The following is a 22,709-nucleotide window of genomic DNA, read 5'->3' on the forward strand; positions in this document are numbered from 1 at the left end:
CTGAACCGAGATGGTTAGATTGTCTGTGTCGCAATTACTCTGTTCATTTTCTTTGAAATCTTCAGCTGAGACACTTTGATTTGAAACTTATAGGAAGACATTCATATAAAAGCAGTAAAATCGTGTAAGAAAGTGGGATCCCTGCTGAATTTTAAAGCGATATTCTGGATTTTGAAATAGCCAACAATAAAGTTACTCCTGCCCGCCGCAGACAAGCTGCAATCCCATATCCCCTAAAATAAACTACATGAACTTTTTTTCCTGCGGGATGTTTCCTTTCCAGCTTTTTGCGCTCACTAGGACCCAGAGGCAACCTCGCACCGGCCAGTGTGGGTGAGTGCGCGCGGAGGGGGGGGGGGAGGCTGAGGTGGGGGGAGACTACACTAAATGTCATCTTCAACATCTTAAATAAGAAGGAAACACAAAACTAGAAATCTCCACACGTGACAGCGGCACGGCGCTATATGAGGAAAAAGGCAGCAAGCATCAGGACCAGTCTGGAGTCAGCCACCGCTCAACCTCAGCAGCCAGCGCGCAATACGCACACTCACTCGCCGGCTCTCGTTTTCCGTTTTAAAGAAAGCAACACATGTGAGTTTTGTTTGCGCTGCGCTACAGGACGCGGACCGGACGAGCGCGAGTGAGGAAACGCAGGTAAACGGAATCTAAAGCTTTTCACAAGAGAGGAGAGGAAAGGAAATCCCCCCCTTTTCACCGCGACCACCTTTTTTCCTCCTCCTCGGACCTCTGTTCTCTTCTGGAGACACAAGTTTCTCACACAAAGAGGGATGCTGCATGTTCCCGAGCCGCACTTGCACTCAGAGGGAACATAAAAGTGGACCGGAGCGGAATAACACTTCATTTGATGCAAGGTATACACCGACACAATATTTCACGGAGCGTCTTGGCGACTATTACGCACGGCTGCGCTTATTTTTTTGGAAGGGGCGTTTGAGCAGCACGCATTGCATCTGTGATTGTTCCAACACATTAACACACAGAAGATCAGTTCATTTTTTAATCCCCCTCTTATCACCCCACGCATCATTGTTTAGGAAGGTGTTGATTTCATTACACTGTTATCACAGTAACCTCCTTTTGTCATTCTCCCCGCAGCGCACCAAAGCGGACACTTTTAGTGACTGGAGGATCAGCGCGCTTCATAAAATGATCCCAATCGGCGGCGTGATAACATGTCGCATCCCGTCTGATGTTTGACACATTTGAGGATCGACTAAAGAAACTGGAGGAGGACATTACAAAGTCAGAGAATTCATCCCGAGCCCCGCTGGCACCTTTTTACTGGAGTCCGAACAACAGATCGCCGTCCAGATGCAGTTTCGACTCTTCTCCTTTGCCCTGATCGTATTGAACTGTATGGAGTACAGCAACTGTCAGGCGCCGTCGCACCGCTGGAGGAGAAACAAAAGAGGTAAGACGGGGTTGTAGCCTGGAGCAGCATCCAGGGGGTGACTTTAACAGATGGCGAAAGAGTTTGGGTAGGTCACGGGAGGAAACGGCAACAGTCCTAAACAAGGTTGCTAACACGTTTTGTTGAATGTCCGCGTGTGCGCACAGAGGAGGCGGAAAGTCCGAACAGTAGCCTATGACATGGAATATTGATGACTATCTGTGCTTGGCTTCTGAAGTGCACAGGTGAGGGTTCCCGATTTAAAACAGACGTAATTCAGAAACATTCCAGAAATTCACACTGAAAGATTCAAATCATGCATCTGATGAAATTTATTACCCTGTTAAAATAAGATTTTCCATATTATGCAACGATTTCAGAGCCGGTAGCTAATGCGTAAAATGTGCGCAAAATTGGCCACGCGTGTGGCTGTCCAAAATTAATATGAAACCGCGGTTGGACTGGCTAATTGTGTTTAACACCTGGCTGTCAGACGGACTATTAACGCTACTTCCCGATGTTGTGCCTCCAACAAAGAGCTCCATATATTATTGACATGTGAAACTGCTAAAAAGCTGCTGGTGCGGGTCGGTCTATAGGGAGCTGGCGGCTTATGGGGGTCGTATTGTTGGGAGTTATTTAATGAATAGATACGGAATCCCCTTCCCCTGACTTATGAATTGCACATCTCCACTCCAGCCCCCTAAGCTGGTTTTAATTGATCTCATAACCACTTTGAACAGTTGGTAGGAAACCCGCATAACAATCGCTCAGCGGAGGCGCGGGAGTCGAGGAGGGGATCAGCCCCTTTGTAAATACTACTCTATACTCTGAATGAATGAGGAGACAGTGGGATTAGTAAAGTGGCCCCCGCCGAGCCCTCCTCAGACCTGTGACATAACACATCGCCAAGACCCTCAGGGGTGACCATAAGAGGAGGAGAAGAATTACGCACGGGGAGCATGTCGCCGACTTTTGGGCAGCGTCGGCACAGTACGGCAGTACAGTAGAAAGACTAAAGTCAGGAGAGAGGGGGTCTTGTAAATTGTAAGGCAATCACAGATTTAATCATATGCGCTGCGTGCCAGGGGGAACCTCCACACTCTGCAAGCCCTCCACTGCCCATCTGCAAATAATCAGGCAATCACTGCGGGGTACTGGCACACACACGTTTCTCAGCTCCTCTGTGTGTTTCTTTCTCTGAGGGCTGTGTGATCTGAGATAGTATATATCCAGTAGAATGTAATTTTTATAGTATGATCAATGTTTTTCTGGAGCTGCTTAAACCTGGAGGGCATTTTGGACGGTCAAGCAGCAAAGCCAGTCTTTACATGTGTCTGTAGTTTATCTGTGTGGTGTGTGTGAGAGAGAAAAGAGGGGAAGAGAGAGACAGAAAGGGAGAGAGGGGAGTGGTGGAGGGTGGGCTAACCAATGTGGATGAGATCAAGAGGTTAACTTACACATTTGACCTCAAGAACAGCTTTAGGCTGAACACTATAAGCTACACAATGTTATCCCAGCTCTCAGAGCGGAAGTTACACTTGTCAAACTAATCCCATGCAAATATGTACTGGTTTTGCCCTTACAGTATTGTTGAAAGTGTGTGTGTGTGTGTGTGTGTGTGTGTGTTTGAGGGGGGGACAGCACTTTGGGCCAAAAGTGCCATTCTAGCAAGTGTTGGCAGCCGGCCAAGTGTTCGGTATTTGCTTCCTTCCTTTATTTATCACGGTTATATTGAAAGAAGCATGTGTAAGAGATCATTGTCCAATAGGCCCAGAAATGCTTGAATATTTTTCTAGCCCTCAAGGTTCCTGTGACAGCTTTATACACAGCCTGTCTGGCATGCAAAGGGAGCTATCCAAACCGTTCAGGAGTGTTGAGACCCAGACACGTTAGAAACTCAATTTGGGCCACACTCGGCTCGCCCAGGTGTAACTGTTTTATGGCTAACAAAACACATCCTGCATAATTTCACTTTTTTTGTTGTTGTTTTTTTACATGCATAAGAAAAAGTTTTGCCATTGATACACCGTGCACATGTAGCCACATGAGCAAGTGAGGTGTAAAAAAGGATGGAGATGCCATTATAATTAGGGGATGTCAAGGAGAAAACAGTCATTGCGTATGACTCGAGCCCGCTAAAATGTATGAGTAGAGGCAAGATTGGGATCTTTGTGTGGTTTCTGGGCTGATCTTGTCTTACTCACTCGCTGCATGGCATGACCCAACCTCCCATTTGGCTGCGGCAATTGTGCATATACATTTTTTTCCTCATGTAAAACAGATGACAAAACATATTAAATTTACACCTCCTTACCCCCTATCCTGCCCCACTAGAAGCAAGGAAATGATGCCAATGAGCCCTCCTATGATATCATAGCTAGACACAAGGGTATTACTTTTCATTTTTATTCTCTGGCTAATGATGCCACCTGCTGACTACATAAAATCAGGCTGGAGTACCAATGCTGCCTGAAGGAACAGAGCCACACAGTGGGGCCCTTAGACGTTTAAACAGGTAATGAATAGGTAATAGCGCCCAAGAGTGGTGAAAAGTTGCCATGTGATACTATTAACCCTTCCACGTCTTGCCCAGACATCTGAATTCCCAGCAGGCCGCAGCGTGTCTCAGATCATATTCGACTGTGTAATCTGTTACTCTAACAGCGTTCCCAGATGTTTTGAAGGACAAAAGTGATTGGATGAAACTAATGCAGCCTAGCAGGGTGGGAGGAGTGAGGTCAGAGATGCATGACATTTTGTACCGCTCATGACAGTCAGCAACAAGGGTGTGTGTGGCGGCTTTTTGACGCCAAAGCTCACAGAAAATAATAATGATTTGTGGCTGACTATTCTTTCAACAATGAATCCCATAAAAAGAGTGTGGGAACTTGATACTCTTTCACACTTGTGAGTTGACTTTGTGGTTTGTTGATAATATAGAAAAAAAAGACTGGATTATTTTGTACATTTGTAGTCAATTGCAGTTTCTGGCTGTATAAGTTATAGAATTATAGCATCTCTGAGTGCAGATAAGTAATTCAAACAAAGTGGCCTCTCTTTCTAAGCTCTGGAAATCAGGCCTCAGTGTGCTGAAAGCTCACACAAAGTCCCAGGTTTGTGGGTGTAAGTGTTAATGTTGGAACCCGGTACTTCGGCGCAATATAATACATTGATTAAGTGCCTAACGGGGAGGAGAGGGAATGCTCCAAGAGGCTGCTTTTAAACCAGCCTTGCCACTCTTGGAAAAAGTGGGAAAAAAAGCCCCGCAGATGGCACGTCTGTTAACAAGGCTTTCTCACATGATGCTACTCTAATCCAGGTGATGTGAGCCTTTTATTTATTCCATTAAACAGAAGGAGTTTGTTTATTTGACTCATCACTCGAAGGAAATGCTAAAAAGTGATCTGAGGTTTGACAGGATGGAGGAGGTTGCGCCGGTTGAGAAGAGGTGGGGGCTTTTCAGGGGATGAGGAAGGCATATTTAAGCAGATCAACTGGAAACGGCTGAATGTGAACAGCATCACCTGAGAGGGATTACAGCGAGCCGAGTCTTGACCTGAGCCTGAGCTCCGGCGTCAAGGAACAGAGCTCTGTCTTTTCTCTCCCTGGCCCCATCAGCCAAGCTTCCATAAGTGTAAATCTGAGTGTGTATGTGCTCAAAAGGTGTGTGTGTCTGTGAGAAAAAGAGCACAGGGAGATACACGGACACCCTGCAGGTGCATGTTCCCGATGCTCTAATGAAGACATCAAGTCCAGAACAGCCACCCTCACCCACCCCCAACTCCTCCACCAATCACGTCCACGGTCTGTCTCGGGGATTATCATGGCCATTAAGGACAATGATTCACTTATGTGCTGTATTGATAAATCACATTAGTCTGACCCAGCCTCCGAACTCTGTCGAAAGACTAGCTCCTTGTTTGACCTACTAACCCATGCATGTCGATCCTGGCCTGTAGCGCAGCTCCTGCTCCGAGTCACAGCGGTATCAGATGAAGCCGGTGAAAGGCTCCTCAGTGCGCTCATGCCATGCTACACTGCCGAAAAACCCCAGCAGAGGAAAAAACATGCAGTGGCATGAACTTTCTACTGGAGAGAGAGACACAGGGAGAGATTCTTTTGGGTACCACGTGACAAAGCGGGGATGATCTGTTTCACTTTTTCTTTGTTTTCCCCTCAGAAAAAAAAACTATTCTCCTGTCTTTCCTGTGTCTGAAAAACTCAATTAACCTAATGAATTTAATTGGCTAAATGATCCTTTATCCCATGTTTTTAAGTAGCAGGTTTGTGGATTGAACAAGGCAAGGAAGTGAGAGATCAGATTCATACTCATCTATCAACTCTTTGGGTGTTGCTCCATGTTTCAGTATTTCACATGGATGAGAAAGCTTGTTTTGTAACACTTCTTTGCACTTCCATCTATCACATCACAGTGAAGACACATTCATTGTGAGCAGATTTGGTCCCTCCTTTTCCTTTCTTTTTCTGGGGGAATACACGGGGGGATCTTCTCTTCCACCCTCAATCACTGTCATCAGAGGATCCCATGTGCTGGCAAAACTAAATGCCAAACAGATGGTTTTATTTCAGGCTACATTTTACCACACTGTAAAACTTCACTTTTTCGGAAATGTGAAATAAAATGAACGCATTATATAAAATCTCATAATACACTCCATATTTCCTCATGGTGATTGGAAACTCCCGAGCAGCAGACAAAAACCGCAGTGTCCCTCCAGAGTGCGAGGGCGATTTTGTAACCCTCACCTATGCCCGTTCCCTCAATTGCGCACTCCCCTGAAGCAATTACACCTTAATACGTTTCCTTATAAAGCTACTAAATATGACCAGCCAATTTGGTCCGATTCTCTCAAGTTTATTGGGCAGTAAAAATTCTAATGTGGGAATCATTTCTGAGTGCCACACATAAAACAACAACACAAAAGGAGCATTTTTTGAAAAAATGACTCATACAAGTTCTTCACAGGTAGGAGAGCTGCCCAGAGCCGGAGATGGAGCCCCTTAGGCTTACACTGAAATGCACTTCCAGACTACTTACCTCTCACATTACTAATACACACCTCTAAAAGAATTCAGTGAAGAGCTGTTTAGAGGTAATGATGTGGGTACAATAGGCATCCATTGTGTTTTTTCCCCAGTGAATTTGAGCATGGGAATTGTTAAAAATGACCAATTTCCCCTTCGCTGTTTACAAAATAAAGGAATTAAATCAAACTCGGACATTTTGAAAAGTACACTTATTCACTTTTTGCCAAGAGTTGAGATGAGAAGAGCAACACCTCTCTCATGTCTGTGTGGTAAATACATAACTGGAGCCTGCAGCTGGTTAGCTTAGCTTAACATTAAGACTGAAAGCAGGGGAAACAGCTCACAAATTAAATATTATAGCTTCTAGCTTATGTTAGAATAAAGTGTAGTGTAAACATTTGTTGCTTTACTAAGTCTTGGCTAGGAGGATACACTGTAAAAATAATGGACGTAGCTACCTTGACATCACCCATTGGTTTGTGGACTCCTGTTTTTAAGCCTTGAGTTTGGCATTTTGGCCACGGCTATCTTGGTACATTTGTCATGAATGTTGAAATTAGCTATAGGGCTCAAAACCGCTTTTTGTACCCGGCTGTAGACATGTTTATTTAAATGGGTTGGATGGAATTTAATTTCTAGTCCTTTGACGACTCAAAGCTACAAGTCAGATTCACACACTGGTGGCCAAGGCTACCATACAAGGTGCCACCTGCTACTTTTTAACACACTCACACACCAATGGAACAGCTATTGGGAGAAATTTAGGGTTCAGTATCTTGCTTAAATATACTTTGACATACATACTGGATGAGCCTCCATCTAGGGAGCTGGAGATCAAATCGCTAATCTCCTGATTGGAGGACGACCCGCTCTGCCTCTGAGCCCCATTTCTGCTGTCAAGCTGGACATTTTAACATAGGTGTCTGAGGGGATTGTCTTGCTTCTGGAGCCAGCCTCAAGTGGCCATTCAAAGAACTGCAGTTTTTGGCACTTCCATGTTGACTTCATTTTTCAGCCCCGGACGTTGTGGCTTGAGCTGGAGCCTGCAGCTGACTAGTTATGCTTAGCACAAAAAGTGAAAGTAGGACACAGCTAGCCTGGCTCCGTCTGAAGTTAAAATCTACCGACTTGCACTGCAAGCTCACAAAGTAACCATTACAGCTTGTTAGTTTAACGCTAAAATATAGCCTAGCGTAGTTTAACCATCTGTCGTTTTACTATTTCTTGGTAGGAGCAGTTGCCAGGCAACCAGTGCACACTTCAAGAAGGTGCTGGTCCCAGCTAAGAAATATTCTCACACATAACTCCGTGTAAAACTGGGGAAAACATTCATGTGCAATTATGAATTAGAGAGGTGTTAGTAGGGCGAAGCGAGGCTAGCTGTTTCCCTGTTTCCAGTTGTTATGCTGAGCTTAGCTAATCAGCTGCTGGTGATAGCTTCATATTTAACATAAAGACGTATGTGAGAGTGGTTATGATCTTCTCAAGAAAGTCAATGTATTTCCTGAAAAGGGACTGTTCACCACAATATCAAAAATACATTTTCCTTTTACCTGCAGTGCTATTTATCAACCCAGATTGTTCTGGTGTGAGTTCATGACTGTTCTTCTTTCCAATATAATGGAGCCAGGTGGCACTTGGTTTGTGGTGCTTAAAGCGCCAAAAAAAGTTCTACCGAATTACACCCGTCAACATTGTCCAGAAGGAAGTATGCATTTATTCATGGACAAGAGACAGATGTGGAAAGATGTGGCGTCCTCCTCGGCTGAGCTGCAACGTTAGCTAGCTCCGTGGTTCTAGGTGAGCTATCAGTAGATGCATGCTTCCTGTTACACGGTCATACTGTTGGTAGGTGTGGTTGTTGTTCATGAAACTGCTCACAACAAAGTCTGTCGATTATCATGAGTAACAAGGTCATGTTTTCTGGACAGAGACATTGCTGATGAGTTCTTCAAATTAATTTTTTGGCACCTTGAGCACAACAAGCCAAGTGTCATCTAGTTCCATCATATTGGAGAAAGCAGATATCTGTATGGCCCATATCTCCAAGACTCAGCAACTCAGACCAAAACAATCTAGACTGATAAATAGCGCTACAGGTGAGAGGGAAAATATGTGTTTTTGATTTTGGCGTGAACTGTCCCTTTAATCCCCTTTGTTTTTATTCAAGTTGGTAACTGAGTCTATTTGACAGGCCATGAATTTTATTTCTCACCTGTCCTAAATGTGTAGAGGAGCTGTACAAATTCAGGAATCTAGGAGCCCTTGAAAGGATGCTTAATGTCTAGTGTTTCTATAAAAAGCCACACTCTGTATCTGCTCTTGTTTGCCATGTCAGTGTGTTCCTCTGTGTGCGTGCCGACCAGTACCTACTTTGCATCGATCTGCAAGGCCTGGAAATCTGAAACTCAAGGAGGCCCCTTGAGAAAATACACCGACGAGTGCAGAAACAAACACACACACTGACTGTAGTTTGGCGCTAAAGGCTGTTTGCATCAATGCCTGTTCGAATGGCTGCCGCTCTAACAGCAGCGAGGCATGGGGCTCTGATCGCTACCCCCTTGCCCACCCTCTAACACTCGACAGATGGACAAGACTCCTTTTTTCCCCCCTCTCCCTGCTTTTATGGGACCTCTAATTATGCTTACACGCCACATCAAAATAAAGCTCAGCATGCAATGCCTTTGGTATGGAGAGGAAGTGAGCTGGTCAGATGCAATAAAGGGTCTCTCTGCTGTGCTCGCCTGTAATTTGGTGGCCCAAGTATGGACATGGAGAGGTAAAGGTAAAGGTGCAGCTGCCCCCAGTGTTGCATACAGGCTGTCTGACGTGTCCATCCATGGAGTTGCTGTATCATTGAATTGCTTCAGTACTTAAATGCTTGATTAAACAAGTAATTCTCACTATTTTCTGCCAATATGATCAAGTAGTGTGTAAGATAAACCCAGCACACTTTAAAGAGACGTGCAAATATGTGACAGGATATTTTAGCCCCACCCTTGATGTATCCGAGCCAAGGACTGCAGGCAGCCTCTGTTATGGTTTTGTTATGGCTTTGGCTGAGGTTGGGGTTAATGATGGTAATTGGGCACCCTTAGACTAAATGAAGACTTGCCTGGAATTAGGCTTGGACTAGTTGGGACAAGAGCTTTGAATTCTACAGTGGGTAAGGCTTACACTGGATTTTTTTTTCTTGGGCATGGGGCTGTGTTGAGGCTGGCTTGTTCCTCTATCTCCTTGCTCTCAGGCCCTTGTGGTGTGAGGAGGGGAAGGCCTCATGGCTGCCTGCGGAGTGCAGAAGCACCCGGTGTGTTTTTAATCAGGAACAAGGCTGGGAGTCATTACTGGGCCCCGATGTTGAGCTCATTGTCTCTCTGACTCCCTCTGTGGAGAGAGGGGAAGACAGAGAGTGAGGGGGAAGAACAGAGAGGGCAACATAGCGTGCATGTCAGATGTAAAGAGGTCTTAGAGGGTCATCCCCTCAAGATTTATGTGGTCAGAATAGAAGAAGCACAGTGATGGGAAGAGAGGATGCACAGAGCAGTGGAGGAGGGATTGAATGGGACATGCATCTGTCTGTTATCAGAGCAAAGCAATAAGATTGTAGATCAATCATGTAATGGAAGCTACAGTACGTAATAGTTTGCCTCGAGGCAGCAGAGTACATTGCTCGTTCTGCCGGAGTCGTTCAAGCTCACACCACAGTAAGTGTCGCTCATCTTGATGTGCTGCATCTGTGATAAAAGAGCACCTCTGTCTGTCCTTACAAAACTTCAAGCTAACTTGCAAACATCCTAGCTGTCAAGCAGTAATTAAATTAGCCCCAGTGTTTTATGTTACAGTTGGTAAACCTGCGTCAACTGATTTCTTGGCCACTTGGGGGCGGCAGAAACAAGCTAAACACATATTATCGTCTCAAAAAATTTACTGTGTATCAATGACAGTCATAAGAACGCAGATTCAGGCTTCCAGGCTTTGTTACATGACAAACCAGCTTGCAGGGTACAGCTTTCCATAATGCTACAGCGAAAGGAGGAGAAGCCATATTACGTAGCTATGTATTGTGTTTTGCAAGTTTCACTTTCAGTTCAACTTGTCAGGCGATCAGGTTTATCTAATATTAGCAGCATTAGCTGTTTGATAATGTAGTTCAGCTGAAGCCTTATGCTATCATTTTCTGATTACAAGTAGAGGTTTGGTTGTTTGATGAGCAGAGTCAAAGATGACCAGGTATGCTTGAGCTGCACATGGGCGGCTAAGGGGCAAGGCTAGTTTGCATATTCATAAATCAGCATGCACCAAATAAGGCAAAGGTGTAGAGTTGGATCTAAGGCATGAGGAGATTTTTTTCATGGAATGAAATGTCTAAATATGTAATTTTGTTGAACAAAGATGAGTTTTTAGGGCTTTGGTCAATGTCCAGAGAGGAACGTAGGGTTAGGATTGTTCAGATCGGCAAATTTTATAAAAGAAAGTCTGATTTTTACAGCCTCGGTACAGCCAGACTGAATGGCGTCCTCGCTGACGCCTCACACAATCAGCCTTTTGTGGGTGGATCCAACATCTTGTCAATCCAATTACAGCTTGGCAATTTGCTTCCGTGGTTGTTGCAGTTGGGTTGCATAAGTAAAATACAGACGGGTGACAAATTAAAGGAAATGTCTGAATAAATGGGTGACGAATCAACAAACGCAGATGCTTTCATACAGGGCAATGAGGTCACTGAATGGTTTGATAAGTGTGAAAGTAATGTGAATCAAAGGCTTTGCCCTTGGTGATTATCAGATCTCAATCACCGTTACTGTCATCCACATGTGGGTTAATAAAGAGCTTTGTCTTAGTGGAGTTTTAGCTGTAATATTCAAAATTCTAATTCAAATGTATTTATAATACTGTAAATGAAAAATCTCAGGTGTAATTGGTTACCATGACAATCTTTCACTCCCTCCACAGTTCACTGATTTGAACTTTTGCCGCATTGGATGAGCTGTCAGTTCACCTGTCACTGAATGAGTTTGAGTTGCCAAAGCCGAAATGTTTCTCCACCACAGGCCCAATGTCCACCAGAATGGGCCCAGCCCCGCTCATTGTTATACAGTGGTTGTCTGAGCCAGTTGTCATGTGGTTGCGGTCGTTGTTGTTGTTTGTCTTGTACTTGTCTGTGTTGACTTAAGCCCATGTATGTTTTTGTGCTCACCCTGGCTGCACGCCATGCAGGCTCAGGACACACACATGCATACATAGTGTAAAAGGAAAGTGGAAGTCAATTTGTAATCTTCACATTTTTACGTTGCACTTTGTCAAAGAGGACATCAATTGTGGTGACCACTTTTGACTTTTCTTTCTCCATCAGGGCTTCTCACTAATCTTGTTTTAGGGTCCAGACAATGAAATAAGGCTGCGGTAGAGACAATGCTAGACAGAAAAGTATTAAGCTTTAAAAGAAAAAGAAGTCCATTAACATTTCCCAGATTCCTTTGCTCTTTTTCCCCCCTCTAGTTATGCACTTGTATTACATCTTGGCTGACTTCTCCTTAACTGGATATTATTTTATTTGGACTGGGGCCAGGTCTCAGGAGCAGCAGCCTTAGCTGTGTAAACAGCTGTCACCAGCAGGAGTTATAAATAATAGGTATCTGTGGACAGGGGTCACATGTAGTTTACATGTTTACCAGCTAATGGCTTCAGAGATGGTACTGCCTTGGTGCAGTAATAGGCAGCGCTGAAGTGTAATGGACAATGTGGGGCTGGTTATCATCATCAACGAGCACGAGGGCACACATGCATATGCATATGAGTGGCCAGAACAGTGTATTCTTATTAAGAGCTTACATAACTTTAGAGGTCGAGGGGTTATCTTTTGCAGAATAAGAGACTGCATCTAAGACATTGTTTAGAGAAGAGGAGACAACTCCTGTGGTTAAGTTATTGCATAGCTCTTTGGCACATCCAGTGCTTTGGAATGTAACAGCAGGCAATACATGACAATGCAATTTGCTGCTCATTTGTAGCAGTAAACACTGTGGCATGTAGGCACAAGACAGGTACAGCTCCACGCATCTGTTGCTTGCATGTAATGATACACTTCGTGACCTCATGCCACCCAGAGATTTTGGATGCAAGTCCCAGTTTCTTCATCCAAAAGTTCCCTTTATCGCAACATCTAACACCTTCATTAGATTCTAGCTCACCTGGATACCAAAGCTCTGACTTATTCTTTCTTTTTATTTGTGGCAACTCGTGACATTTCCACACCCAGAAGCACATGTAGTACTTTTACTGAGAGGAAATTATCTTTGCACCACAGTCATTTTGCTTTATGTGCTCCATTTTGGCCTGTGGAGGCCACTCATACTTTATGAAAGCATTTATTCCAAGTCTCCCTCAAAGGGCACTGCAGAAAAAGAAACGTGTGCTCCTGAGGGCTGAGTGTGGCTCTTTCAGAGCCAATACAAGCCAGTTCCTGTTAAGAAGCTCGGGCAGTGCCAGCCATTCAGGTGCAGTTTTGTGGTGGTGTGAGAACATGACGCCAGATGTGATCCAGACACCTGCTAAAGCAGAAGGTGGCTGCTCTCATCTGGATACAACAAAGCTGTATATCACAGGCCTGTGAAACACCTCAGATGAACTTCTCTTTATTATATTTGTGTGCCTGTGCTTTTGGGATAACGCTCAAGTTACTGGTGAAGACATGATCGCACTTAAAGACAAATGGATAAATCTATTGGCTGGTGACAGCTTGAGTTAAAATATCAGTCTAATACATCACCCTCTAACCACCACAATGGTCATATAATGCTGTGGCCAATCCTTTAGTAGAAAACAGACTTCAGTGAGTTGAGAAAACAAGACAAGTTGTCTTCTTTCCCCATGAGAAGCGTAATGTAGATATTGGATCCAGCCCAGTTTTTCTGGGGAGAAAAATAAGTCTTTGATGTTTAGGGTTTTGTTGTTTTTTTTGTGGCAGGCACCATGTGTGAAAGTGAGACCATGTCTTTGCCATCTGTCCCCTGTGGTGCACTCCACTTTTGACCCTGGCGATCACCTCACATCTCCCTGTTGTGCTCGGCGGGCGAGGAGGGCTCGGAGGTTGTGTCTTGTTAAAGGGTTAATGAGGTAGAACTTTGTAGCAGACGTCCTACTTGAAATCAGTATGAAGGGAGATGGAGGCAGTTAGTCAGCATACGCTATTTTTTGGTAGCATTTTTTTTTTCTTTGTTATTGTTTAGTCTCCGTCTATTATTCAAAAAGCTTTGTCTTTCCTACAGATCACATGTCAATGATAAAACCTGAGTTTGTTTAGGTAGTGCACTTTCGTTTGTGCTAACTACCTGCTTCTTCTACTTATTTCAACCAAGCAAATAATGTAAAACTTACGTCTTAAGTGAAAGAATCGTCAAATAGCAAACGTAAAAGCTTTTATCAACTGCCTACAAGTGACATTATGTGAAATCTACCACATGGCAGTCAGCGGGTAATGTAACACTGACGCCACTACATTCATGTAACAATTGTACTTGCTGCTTTAATTAATTGAGATTTTACACAGGCCTAAGAAACACCAATTTGTAAAATATGCTGCATATTACTGTATATTAAACTATCCAGTATAACAGTATTTAAAGAAGTTAAAAATAGCTCCTCCTCCACCAACTACAACATTATTAATTTGTAATAATTAAACTCTTATTAAACTCTGTTCTGCTGCATAATATTTCTATATTTGACACTATAAATACATTCTGCTGATATGATATTTGCACTTTTATCTTTGTTAGGTGTAGACTGCAGGACTTTTACTTGTAATTATTTAACTGCAGTAAAACTATTTTTATGACGTCTTTAGTCAGCAGTATTGGGAGGTAATTAAGGACTTTCACAGAAGTAATTTAGGATTTTAAGGTAAGCTTGAAGGATTAGTATGACGTTTTGGAAAATACATGCTTGTTTTCTTTGATACCACTGTCATATTTGTCTCTGAAAAGTGAAGCTAAAGCCAGCAGCTCGTTAGCTTATCTTGTTTAAGCAAAGACTGGAAATTTACGGGTGCTGGTGGGCAGATTTTGTTCCATTTGGACAGAGCCAGGCTAGCTGTTCCTCCCTGTTTCCAATTCTTGTGCTAAGCTGAGCTAACCAGCTGTTAGCTTCACAGACGGAATCACCGTAACATCGTGCTAACACTTCCAGGCAGACAACAGGCAATTGTTTTGAATTGTGTAGCTATGTGAAATGGCAGACATGTTGATTTCTGATGTCGTGAATGTAATTTTTAAAAATGTATGTTAAACACTGTGCTCCAACCTATCTGTACTGTACTGGGTTGCTTTGCTAGCATCTTTTATAAACCAAATCTACCAGCACTGAAGCTAAGCAACCTACTACTGTGGACGGGGCTACAGCAAAACGAATTTTAGCCACCAAAAAGACCCACCTAAAAAATCAGTGTCAGTTTAAGTGTACGCTATATTTGGAATATTTTCACCACTCTACCTTACACATTAACTGATTGAGGCAGCGGTAGACCAGACTTATAAAATGACTGTTTTTGTTGATGGGATCTGGTGGCTTTGAGATAACGGCTTTGGCTCCCCATCGGAAAGGGCTGTCTGATGGAAATATTAAGCGGTGAAAATATTCTAAATATAGTGTACACTTAAACTGATGTTGATTTTTGAATTGAGGCAGTGTCTGCTCAGCACCGTTTCTTTTCCCGATGTGATGTGGGGGTTTTCTACATGGTAGTAATTGTAAACAAACATTTTGATTCATTCTATACCACAGACATTTTCCAAAATATACCGACACGTTTTCTTTAAGTAGGCTATTTAACGCTACTAAAAAAATGAAAATATTGGTTTTACCTTCTGTAACACATTATTACTTTACTAGTTATTTGTTAATTTAATTAATTGATGCAGGATTTTCACTTTACTGATTCAATGATCCACCCCTCCATCCCTTTTTCCAGTTTACTGAAGTGAATGATTTAGTTTTTTTTCCAGCACTATCAATCAGTGACTGGAAGTAATAAAACACAGCTTTTTATATTAACATTTGATAGTCTTTTACTTGACAAGCTGTTTTCGTGTGACACTTAAACAAAAGATGAGCATCCCCCCTTCCATCTGGCTTCGCAGCTACACCATGTTGTGCTTTCTGGCAAGGTATGAGAAATCCACATCCAATTCTTCTGTTTCTCAGATGTGTGAGCTGGAAGTCAGGATGAGTTTAGTCAAGGTGATGACAAATGGGGAAAGGAGAGTGAAAAACGGGCTATGGTGGGAGAGACGGAGCATTGCTACATGGGGTGCAAATATGCCAAGCATGCCCGCTAACTTTACTGATCCTCGCCTGTGATGTCCTCGTTCTCCTGCACCGAGGGAAACCCACGGCCAGGTCCCACTCAGCAGCATGTGTGTGTGAGTATGAGTGGGAGGTGTGGGCGTCTGTGTGCGAGTGAGTGAATTACTAGACTTCCAGCACGTTGAGCTACAGGTGTGAAAATTAGGTGTGAGGTTTATGTGTGATAAATTACCAACATGTGGGCTAATCGGAGCCACCCCACCTTTTCCTCCACCCACCTTTTTCTCTCTCCCCTTTCCTCCTTTCTGTTGGGGGAAAACACATTTCTCCCACAGCTTGAGCGGATTTGGGGGAGTGTAAATATTGAAATATTCAAAGGTCCAAACTTTGCTCTTTCTTTTGGAGCTCATTTCTTACTTCCCACTGCTTATACTTCATCTGCAGTTTGTATTTTATAGGTTACTGTCAACGGCTTGGGAAGTTGGGGAAGAACAGGGTGTTTTGGGCACATGGGCAGATTTATTTAAGATTTTAAAAGTCTAATTTACAATCTTTACATCCATCAGTGTTACCTTTTTTCCCTGTTTTCTGAAGTGGGGCACACTTTGTCTATACATTATAGTATTTCTTCGGATGAGAAATATTTAGAAATTTCACATTTCAGCTCCATTTTCAGTGGCATAATTAACACTGCCTCCATAGTTTGTTTATAAGTCTTATTTTTCTTAATTTATTGTCTTTCCTGCTATAATATTGACTGAGGTCCTTCCATTTTGATGCCTGGTCGATGCAAAACACATCTTCTTAAATTCAGTATAAAATCCTAAGACTCACAGCAGCAAAACAGTCCAGATGGGTAAAAACTGTTCCACCAGCTCCGTCAGTTGCATGTAGATACATACATTTTTGCCATGTTTGATTCTCTGAATTTGAATTTCCTGACAGACCTCCTGTATTTTGCGAACACCTCCTTGACACTTGAACTAATCATTTCCAAATGTGGTGTACATCATCTCTGGACTCTCACGACTAAAAGCTGTTAAAGTTTTTATGACACTATAGTTGTGCAGCTAAAGGCCAATGTGTTATTGGCACAAAGTTACAAAGAGGCCATGATTAATCAAGTCCAATCTTCAGAAATCCTACAAATGTCATTTTAGACCAAATTTTAAAATTTCGTCTTCACTAAATCTGCAAATTCTAAGTGCTTAGTTTATCCATAGTTGTCACAGTGCTTGGAACCTGCCAACTTTGATTTGCAGCTTGCAATGCTAAAATATAGGTCCTGGATCATGTTGCATTCACGGAACAACACTGCAGGTATGGAGCGAGTTGCTGAGAAACAGTGGTGAGTCGAAAAATACTGGGGCGTTTCATGAGAATATCAACCTTTTTCTTTGAACAGCCGAATAAAGATGGGTGAGAGATGAAGAGCTGGCAAGAAACATAAACCACATGCTCATCTTCTGGTGCCTGCCCAGAGAGCGATAAAGTCCATCCCCCTGAGTCACTGAACTCCCATAGTGCTTCATTCCTGAGTGTTGTAAAGTCCTTTTGCACCTGTGCTGACCAATCATGACGTATGAAGCGAGTATCACTGTCGAGAGAACGAAAGGCAGATGCCGAGTGATGACCTGTGATGCTCAACAGGAAGTGCCAGGTTGATTAAGAAAAAAAAAAATCAATGGTGAGAAGACAGACACGTTTTTGTTTTAGTCTTTTTGTGCTGTATGCGTAGAGGTTAAGGGGAGCTCTTACTAAATGTGTGATGTTTCATGCATTATATTGTTATGAAGTGTTGCAATTTACACCATTTTTTGGTTAAACCACTTAATAGCTGTGCCTTTATCCACCACCAAAAATAAAGCAGCATCTATAGCAGTTATTTTTAAAAGTGTTAAAACTGTCCTTCAGAATAGATTTTCCTTCTCTGGAACAAAAGTTTAGGATTATTAGAGGTTTGCATTGTTTTAGTGCATTGTTTAAGCTTATGTTGACATCAACTGTGAGCAGATATTCCGTTGTCTTCAAGGCCCGACTGAGCCGTAAAACATTTTATGGGGACCGCAACCCACAGTGAAGAGGCGATGCCGTTACTTGACCACCACATCAAGGTTGCTCTCTCAGTTTTTTCCTCCTGTGTGACCATGGATCTTTCCATGGCGGTCACATGTCTGTTATGATGGTCAAGGGTGCTGGGGTGCAAGTGTCCATCAGCGTGGCAGAAAGTGTTAAAAGACTGCAGCACATACTGTGAGATGAGGTCAGCTAGGTCACCTTTTATTTCTAATTTTCCTCAAACAAGAATTATGAGGGCTCTTTCACATCAGGGGATCCAGATGTGGGATTTGACCCAGGGCACAGGATTTAAGTCATAATCCATCATAAAGATGTTAATAAGGAAGTGAACTAACCGAGGGTCTTCATATAGAGTTGGAAAGGGGGAAGGAGTGAAAGCCATGATGAGTTCAGCTGGACAGATGGGCGAAAGGTGCGCAGAGAGTTTCCAGATTGGCTCAATGAGTCAATGTCTCTATCTGACTGTCTGCAGGGTTAGGAAACATAAGACAAAGGTTAGTAATATACACTGTACAAGTTACATTTTCAGGATTGCTGATATGTACAGTAGCCTCTAGTTTTGTCAGCTAATACCCCTTTTCCACAAAAAATAGTGCATGCATGCAGTTTTTTTTAAGCGTGGGAAAACCTGATATAAATAGGCGATAAACTGCTTTTCCATTGCCAGTAGACAACAGACAAGTATGTTTGGGTTTTTTTTTTTCCTAATGTGTCACATTCACCGTCATAGACAGGCCGTTAAACAAGTCAGTAAACAGTAGAAAGCAGTGAGTGACAGTGTTATGGTGGTTACTTCTTTTTTTATATCTCTTACTTTTAAGTCTTTTTCTCAAACTCGGTCCTGACTACATTTTGAACAATGTTCGAGCGCTGCTTGGATGTAAACGGACAGTATTTTGTGGCGGCCCATTTCTGCATGCGCTGGTAAAGGGGCTAAATAGCGCATCCACCCGTTGTTGAAATTCATTACATTTTGATAAGATGACAGAGAATCTGATTAAAAGTGGGCTAAACTAAGACCTCAAGTCTTCTGAGAAAAAGAAAATAAAACATTCTTTCTCTTTGAAATTAGCCGTTACTTCATATGCAGAAAACTGTACCATTGTTCAGTCCTATACATTCAAGTATTTTACTGTTCAAGCCTTACTTGGTCTGATATGATAAGTAGCTAACGGTGGCTATGTTGGTAACGTTAGCAAATGTCTGGTTAATATCAGTGTTTGACACTATTAAGTGGGCTATTACTAGCTTACTTACTAGCTAAAATGCTAAGCTACCGAAACAGTAGCAAAAGTAGACAGCACTCATGAGGTCAGTTAACTAACGCAATGTTTGTTAAACAGTAGTGTATCCTATAGCAAATTGTCACTTGTAGCTGCAGCTTTTCAGCACATCACGTTTTAAAGAAAGTTTCCCCTTTTTGGGAAATAGGATATGCTTACAGTTTCTTGCTAAGAGATAGATTGATACCACTCTCAAATCTGTACCAAAAATATGTAGCCATCTAGAGCCAGTAGCTAACCTATCTCCAAAATCCACCTACCAGCACCTCTGATTCTCACAGAATAAAAAAATGGTTCCCGGCTTTACCAGCAAAGACTCCGGGAAGTGACTGCTCCCGAGAATGGTCTCAATCTTCTCACTGAACTCTGAGTGAAAAAGCAAATCAGCGCATTTCCCAAAATGTCAATGTATTCCTTTAACAACAAGCACTTTGTATGATGGCGATGTGGTCATGCAATGACTCAAATGTAGTTTTCTCACCTGCATGTGAATGTGTCTGAACCTGTTGAATCACACCAAAGTAAATTACCTTGAGCTTCTGTTTTATTGAGCACTAAAAAGTGCAGCTTTAAATTGGCCCCCATTTTCCAGTTGCCTGTTTGAACCGCGGCTGCCTGTTTTACCCATTCACCATATAAACCACCACCCTTTCAAGTGAAGGTTCAAATCTCTGTGCTGCCCGCCTCGCCCGGTGGATCTGTGTCACAGGAACACTTTGGCCGAGCTAATATGTCTGACAGCAAATGTGTTTGCTCAGTCTCATGCTGCAAAATCATTATAAGCAGCAGGACTGTCCTAAATTATAAACATGTGCTTACAGTATGATCTGTTAAAGTAAACTGGGGGAAAAAACGTAGATCCTAAAACCTGACTATTTCCAGCTGGAAAAGAGTCGGAGGCAAGTCCAACATATTTTCTGCTAAATTGGAACAGAAATGTGCCTTCAGCGCACAGGCCCGAAGTACCCCCCTCTTACCCCTTCTGTTTTTTCTCCACAATTTTTGAGCTAAGTGCAACTTCCAGTTCCATGACAAATAAAGTCACGGGCCTGAAAAGCGGGTGGTTTGATGTCATTTTCCATGTACCAGCTTTTAACGAGCTTGAACAATGTTGAGACGTTACAACGGCTGGTGAACTCTGAGTGCGAGGGGTGACACTGTTGGCTCTCCTTGCTTTTTACAGCCACACAGTGTAAGCCTGGTTGGTTAGGTGGTTTGAACAGAGATCCAGAAAGCGCCTGTTGCTTCTTACAGTTCCGCCTGCCGCCCGTCGGCCGATGGCTGCAGTGCTGTTCTGTCCCGCATCTGCCCTTTCGCTCTCCCAAGCTTTCTCTTTTTCCTCTAAAGTGGAGCAGCAGTAAGCTTATACCATCATTTAGGGAGGTGGACAATAAACAATAATTGTCTCAGTGCCACGAGGAAAACGTATAATTCTGTTGGTGGATGTGATGTTTTCCACATGAGAGCACAAATCTTCTTGACCTGATGTTGCTTTGCCACTCCAAAACTTGAGGTTTGCCATCCCTGCTTATTCCCCATGTGACATTTATAATTAGTATACATCTAGTGAATAACTCTATTGTCATGTTACTTGATAAACTTTCTCTTATAGACTGTACTGTAAGTGCCTTTTCTAAACAATGGGCAGTGTGGCTGCTGGTTAGTTGCATTCATAGGCTGTATTATTAGATTTACATACCAGGGGCCCTTGGAGAAATGGAGTAGAACTGTGAGAATAGAAACAGTTGTGTTTTAATATAAGCTCTTGTCCTCGCATTGCTGGGTGTGGAATTCACTGCTGTGCTATGATATTGTCTCAAGTCTGCTGCATTTCCAACTTAGTAGTTACTCAAGACACACTTTGTATCCAGCTTGTATCCTGTGCAGTGGCTTTTTATTTCAGGAGATTTGAAATAATACTTGACAAGATAAACTATAGGGTCTAAAAAATGCCTCCGTTATATGCCTCTTTGCCCAATACCATCAACATCTAATGTGGATATGTTGGAGTTTATGTCTAATACTAAACTGTGGGTGACCCATTGCACGCTATTTGGGTTTTTACAAGGAGAAGAAATCAATACGTATTGTAAAAAATAGTGGTAGCATGTTAGAGAAGTAATGACTGAGGGGATTTGGTCTTAAACAAAATATCTTCTGTGTTATTTGATAATGCTTGGCAGTGGCTCCACTAGAAATTTTTCATAGAGATAACCAGATAGGGCTGCTTAAAATCTTGGGGTGGCACACCAAAACCAAAAGCCATAACTGAATTTCAGGGATACTGCTGAAGTAGTACTGTGAACTGTGTCAATATGAAAGGTTAAGGAATCGCATACTGATATACTTTGGTTTCTTATTTTACTAATGTGGATAAACTAACACAGGTCCAGTTAACAATTTGAGCTCCACAGCAATCCTGTTTGAATGTGTCATGTATCCGTACGTTAGGCAGTTCATTGTTCTTCAAATAGGTTGGTAGTACTTTTCGTTAGAAAGACAAATGTATGGCTTTAATTTGAAGCAGCTCATTAATTGTAAGGAACAAAACATAGGTGGAGACAAACAAATTGAATTTAGGGGAGACTTATGGGTACCAAAATAACCCATTTTCATTCAGATATCTTGAGGTGAGAGTTCAAGAGACCCCTTTAAAAATGGCCATGCCTGTTGTTCCCCCACCAAAATTTAGCCTAACTTTGGCACATTTTTTAGTCCCCCCTCTGACAAGCTATGCCCATGCAGTTGGTACCAATGGATGCCTTAAGTTTCCAAGACACCACTACTTTATTGCCCATCAGGCTCTTAAAGACAGTAATGTCAGCCTAGAATTATTTTCACCAGGAAGGCCAGCAATTGTATTGGGGGGGCCACAACCCCCCTGGCCCCCCTTGGAGTGCCACTGCTGCTCAGCCCACAAGTCTGTGATTGACATGAGCAGCTGAGAGGTGAGAAAGAGGCATGTAACCACCTTTTAACATTTTTCAGATATTGCAGACCATAACAAACCCACATCTGATAGCAACGTGAACACGAATATGAATGTTTTTGGCATAATTGAATCCCATTTTGCCCATAAAACATGAAGCGTGAGGAAATACTACTAAAGTTTTATTAAAAATCAGATACGCTCCAGTCTGGCCACATCTGACATGATGGCTAAGATAAAGTATGTTTATATTATACTGTATTTCTAATACTATAATGCATTTTCTTTATGTTATTCTTTAACATTTTCATAAAATTGTCAAATTTAAAGAGCTGAAAATGGTTCCAAGGTATCAGTTTTCAGCAGCGCCGGCTCTAAAACGTTTTTATCGAAGGCAGCTTAAAACAGCCCACATCAGTGAAACTCCACGTAAGAATGTCTTCTTGTTCTCAATGTTAAGTTCCCGGCTCTAAAAGAAACACAAAAATTATGTGCAATTTGCCTTGTTAGGGTTTCGGGTTGCAGAAAGTTGGAATGGGTCAATGTGAATGATTTCATGGGTAACGGTAGGTGAGTGGAAGGCAGGAAGTGAGCCGGTCGTGGGTGGAACCCCTTGTATATGTGGAGGTTTTTGGCAGCCTCGAGCGCAGTC

At 42.7% G+C, this 22,709-nt stretch overlaps 1 protein-coding gene across 5 annotated transcripts in view; it reads left to right on the forward strand.

The window, feature by feature from the left end:
- rspo2 (R-spondin 2) overlaps positions 1–22,709 on the forward strand; it is a 76,768-nt gene that overhangs the window by 2,493 nt on the left and 51,566 nt on the right. For 3 of the 5 annotated variants that reach the window (XM_050046098.1, XM_050046099.1, XM_050046100.1), the window contains one exon: positions 1,117–1,432. The exons of 1 other annotated variant lie outside the window; for it this stretch is intronic. In XM_050046098.1, the coding sequence (XP_049902055.1) occupies positions 1,333–1,432 (100 nt within the window). In that variant the 5' untranslated portion in view covers positions 1,117–1,332. Of the gene's footprint in view, positions 1–355; positions 873–1,116; positions 1,433–22,709 lie in introns of those variants that run through there. One more of the 5 variants, XM_050046097.1, reaches the window with a different exon arrangement.

This window comes from Epinephelus moara, chromosome 6, assembly GCF_006386435.1.
Source record: "Epinephelus moara isolate mb chromosome 6, YSFRI_EMoa_1.0, whole genome shotgun sequence".
In the NCBI taxonomy this organism is placed as follows: Eukaryota; Metazoa; Chordata; class Actinopteri; order Perciformes; family Serranidae; genus Epinephelus; species Epinephelus moara.